General features: G+C 66.5%; 2 protein-coding genes across 2 annotated transcripts in view; both read left to right on the top strand.

The window, feature by feature from the left end:
* EMIHUDRAFT_471353 (phosphatidate cytidylyltransferase) overlaps positions 1 to 716 on the top strand; it is a gene marked incomplete at both ends in the record, with an annotated part of 2,512 nt that extends 1,796 nt beyond the window's left edge. Inside the window, 2 exons of the mRNA XM_005793305.1 lie at positions 276 to 424; positions 642 to 716. Of these exons, the coding sequence (XP_005793362.1) occupies positions 276 to 424; positions 642 to 716 (224 nt within the window). The remainder of the gene's footprint in view (positions 1 to 275; positions 425 to 641) is intronic.
* A 931-nt stretch (positions 717 to 1,647) lies between these two features.
* EMIHUDRAFT_250984 (hypothetical protein) lies at positions 1,648 to 2,871 on the top strand (the record flags this gene model as incomplete). Its single annotated transcript, XM_005793304.1, has 4 exons — positions 1,648 to 2,006; positions 2,078 to 2,461; positions 2,639 to 2,788; positions 2,856 to 2,871. 4 exons carry the CDS (start codon positions 1,648 to 1,650, stop codon positions 2,869 to 2,871), a joined length of 909 nt encoding a protein of 302 aa, XP_005793361.1.
* Positions 2,872 to 3,003: the final 132 nt, after the last annotated feature.

Here is a 3,003-nt window from a genome sequence, read left to right as displayed (position 1 = left end):
CCCCCCCCCCCCACCCCCGCCCCTCTCGCAGTCGCTCCCACTTCGAGCCGCTCCTCTCCTCCGCCCTCGAGTCGTACGACGCGCTGCAGCGGCAGCTGCTCGGCCAGAGCCAGCCGCTGCTCCGCATACAGCTGCACGGCCTCGCGCTCGGCGCGCGCCTAGTCGGACTCGCCTCCGGGAGACGCGCCGCACACGCTGCCGAGACGCACCCGAGCCTCCGCATGTCGCCACCCCGCTGCCTCGCCACCCCGCCGCCTCGCCACACCCCGCTGCAGGCGCCTTCGCCTCGCTCGTCGCCCCGTTTGGCGGTTTCTTCGCCTCGGGCATCAAGCGCGCCTACAAGATCAAGGACTTCTCGGCGATCATCCCCGGCCACGGCGGCGTCTTCGACAGGCGCCGCCGCCCCAGCCGCCGCAGCTTGTCGGTCGCGGTTGGATGAGGGGCAGGGTCGAGCCGTCCTGTAGGATCGACTGCCAGCTCATCATGGGCCTCTTCACCTACATCTACACCTCGACGATCGTCGACGGCGGAGGGCTCATCGCGAGGGAGCGCGTGCTCGCGCTCGCGACGGCACCCGCCGCCGTCGGAGGAAGAGGTCCGCCCGCCCCCAGTGAAGATGAGCGGGCTGGCTTGTGGTATAGGCGCTGCCAGCGGAGGAGCGGCTGCTGCTGTACCGAGAGCTGACGGCGTCGCTGCGGGACGCAAAGCTGCTGTAGCAGCTTGCGTGGGGGAGGGGAGGAGTAGGGGACGCCTCGCTTAGGGGGCGGCCCGGGGGTGGGGTGGGTGGGGTGGTGGGTGGGCAGCCTTCGATCGTACAAAGCGGGACCGGTCCAGGCGGTGGCTCAGCAATCGGCAGTCGCTGCGGGCTGCGGTTCTGGGTGTGCTGAGCACGCTCTCCGTCTGGGCCGGGGGCGGGCATGCAGGGGCGGGGAGGGCGAGGCACGCGGGGTGTACACTGCTTGGTGGCGAATCGGCTTTGGGTCGCGATCTGCCGCGGGCCTCTGGCGGCGTGTGCACTTGTGCTGAGCCTTGCACAGGGGGCGGGAAGGGGGAGGGGGGGGGGGGGGGGTTGATGGGCGGGATGCGCGGCGCGGCTGAGGTATTGGGGCGGCAGGGATCGCATCAGAGACGGCTGGCGACGGAGGCGCGGGCAAGAGCAGTGCAGTGCACCCGAGAACGCACACAGCTCGTTGGCCGTGTTGATAAATGGCTGTACGTGTGTGTGATGAGCTGATGACTCTTTCTCTCCACTGACTCCACTCTCCGTATATAGTCTATCTTGATCTCGCTGTCGATTATGCTCCGAAATCATAAAAAGATATCTTTCGTTTTTTTCAGCTCTCAGGAGAGGTGTACACGCGCGTTCGCCCGGCTCTTGGAGCACTTGGAGTGCGGAGCTGCCCGCAACAGGCAAGTTTTGGGTCGTCGCGAAGAGAGCAGGTAGAGGGCTCTGCAGAGCTGCCAGAGCTCATAGCTCAAGCGCGGGGCCGGCGCGGCTCTCGTCTTACTTACACGCCTTGGTGAGCGACGCCTTGGTGAGCACACAACTGTGTGTAGACTGTGTATAATAACGTACAGACCGGAGAGAGAGATCAAGGCTTGAAGTAAATGATAAACTCGGGGTACGTCTGGGCGCGATCGTAGACGATGAACTCGCGGTGGACCTGGCTCCCGCCCGACGCTACGACCGAGTCGTGGGGCAGACCTACGGCAATCCGCCAGCGCATCTCTTTGGCGGAGCTCAAGGCTGGCGGGCTGGTGCAGGGGACGAGTACCACGGGCTACTCGTGCAGCGAGGCGAAGGCGGCGGGCTACTCGCTCAAGGAGATGAAGGCGGCGGGCTACTCGTGCAGCGACGCAAAGGCGGCGGGCTACACGTGCAGCGAGGCAAAGGCGGCGGGCTACACGCCCTTTGAGTGCCGCGCGGCTGGCTACTCTTACGAGGAAGGTCGCGTGGCCGGCTATCGTTGGGACAAGGACTATTGGAATGGAGGTTTTTGCGACCGGTGGGTCTGATGACTGATTATTTCTTTTTCCCCAAACGTAGCCCCATCATCGCAAGCACTCAGCCCATCAGCGCCTTTCGCGCCGCCGCCGCCGCTGCCCTGCCTCCGCGCTCGATGGTGCTCGGCCCGCTCGTGAGCGCCTATTCGCGGAGCCTCGCGGTGGCGCCGCTCCCCACCAAGAGCCTGCTCGCCGCGGTCATCGCGATTGGCGGCGACGCAGTGGCGCAGCTTTCCGATGGCGGAGGCGCGGGCGAGGCCAAGGGCCTCGACGTGGAGCGAGCGGTCGCCTTTGGCATCTTTGGCGCGAGCTACACGGGCGCGTTCCAGCACCACCTCTTCGACTGGCTCTCCTCCAACTGCCACGGCCACACCCTCGCGCGCCTCTGCTCCGCCTCTCCCGCCGCAGAGTGGGTCGGATGGCTCGGGGCGGCGATGGAGCGCACGCTGCTGAACCAGTGAGCGCCGCGCGCCAGCCCCGCCGCGCCCCCCGCCGCGCCCCCTTGACACGCCGGCCAGCGCACGCGCCGCCCCGACCCCTCTGCCGCCGCCCCGCCCCCCGCTGCCGCGAAGATCTACGCCCTTAGCTAGCATCCCTGTCTACGCCCTTACCGCCGCCCCTCCCCGCCCCGCAGGCTGATCATCATCCCGCTGCTCTACCTGCCCTACTACTTTCTGGTCTCTGGCATGGTCAAGGGCCACTCCCCGCGCGCGATCGTCGCCTCTGCACGCCGCCGCTACCTGCCCCTCCTGCGCCGCAACTGGGCCTTCTGGGTGCCGGTCCAGTTCTCCTTCTTCACGCTGGTGCGCAGCTCATCGCCCGCGGCCGACCCCTCCCCCCCCCTCCTAAAGAAAAATAACTTGGTAATCAACTATAGCTTAACGGGTCCACAACTGTTCTTCTTGAGTGAGCGGCAGTTCTCCTCCAATTCCCCTTTCTGGTTTACGAACTCTGGGTGCGATGGTCATCCAATCTCCCCAGTATGGCTCCCTCTCCTCT

Source organism: Emiliania huxleyi, assembly GCF_000372725.1.
Source record: "Emiliania huxleyi CCMP1516 unplaced genomic scaffold EMIHUscaffold_1019, whole genome shotgun sequence".
Classification (NCBI taxonomy): Eukaryota; Haptophyta; order Isochrysidales; family Noelaerhabdaceae; genus Emiliania; species Emiliania huxleyi.
The sequence above is the reverse complement of the archived record's forward strand: the minus strand, read 5'-3'. Positions and strand labels throughout refer to the sequence as shown.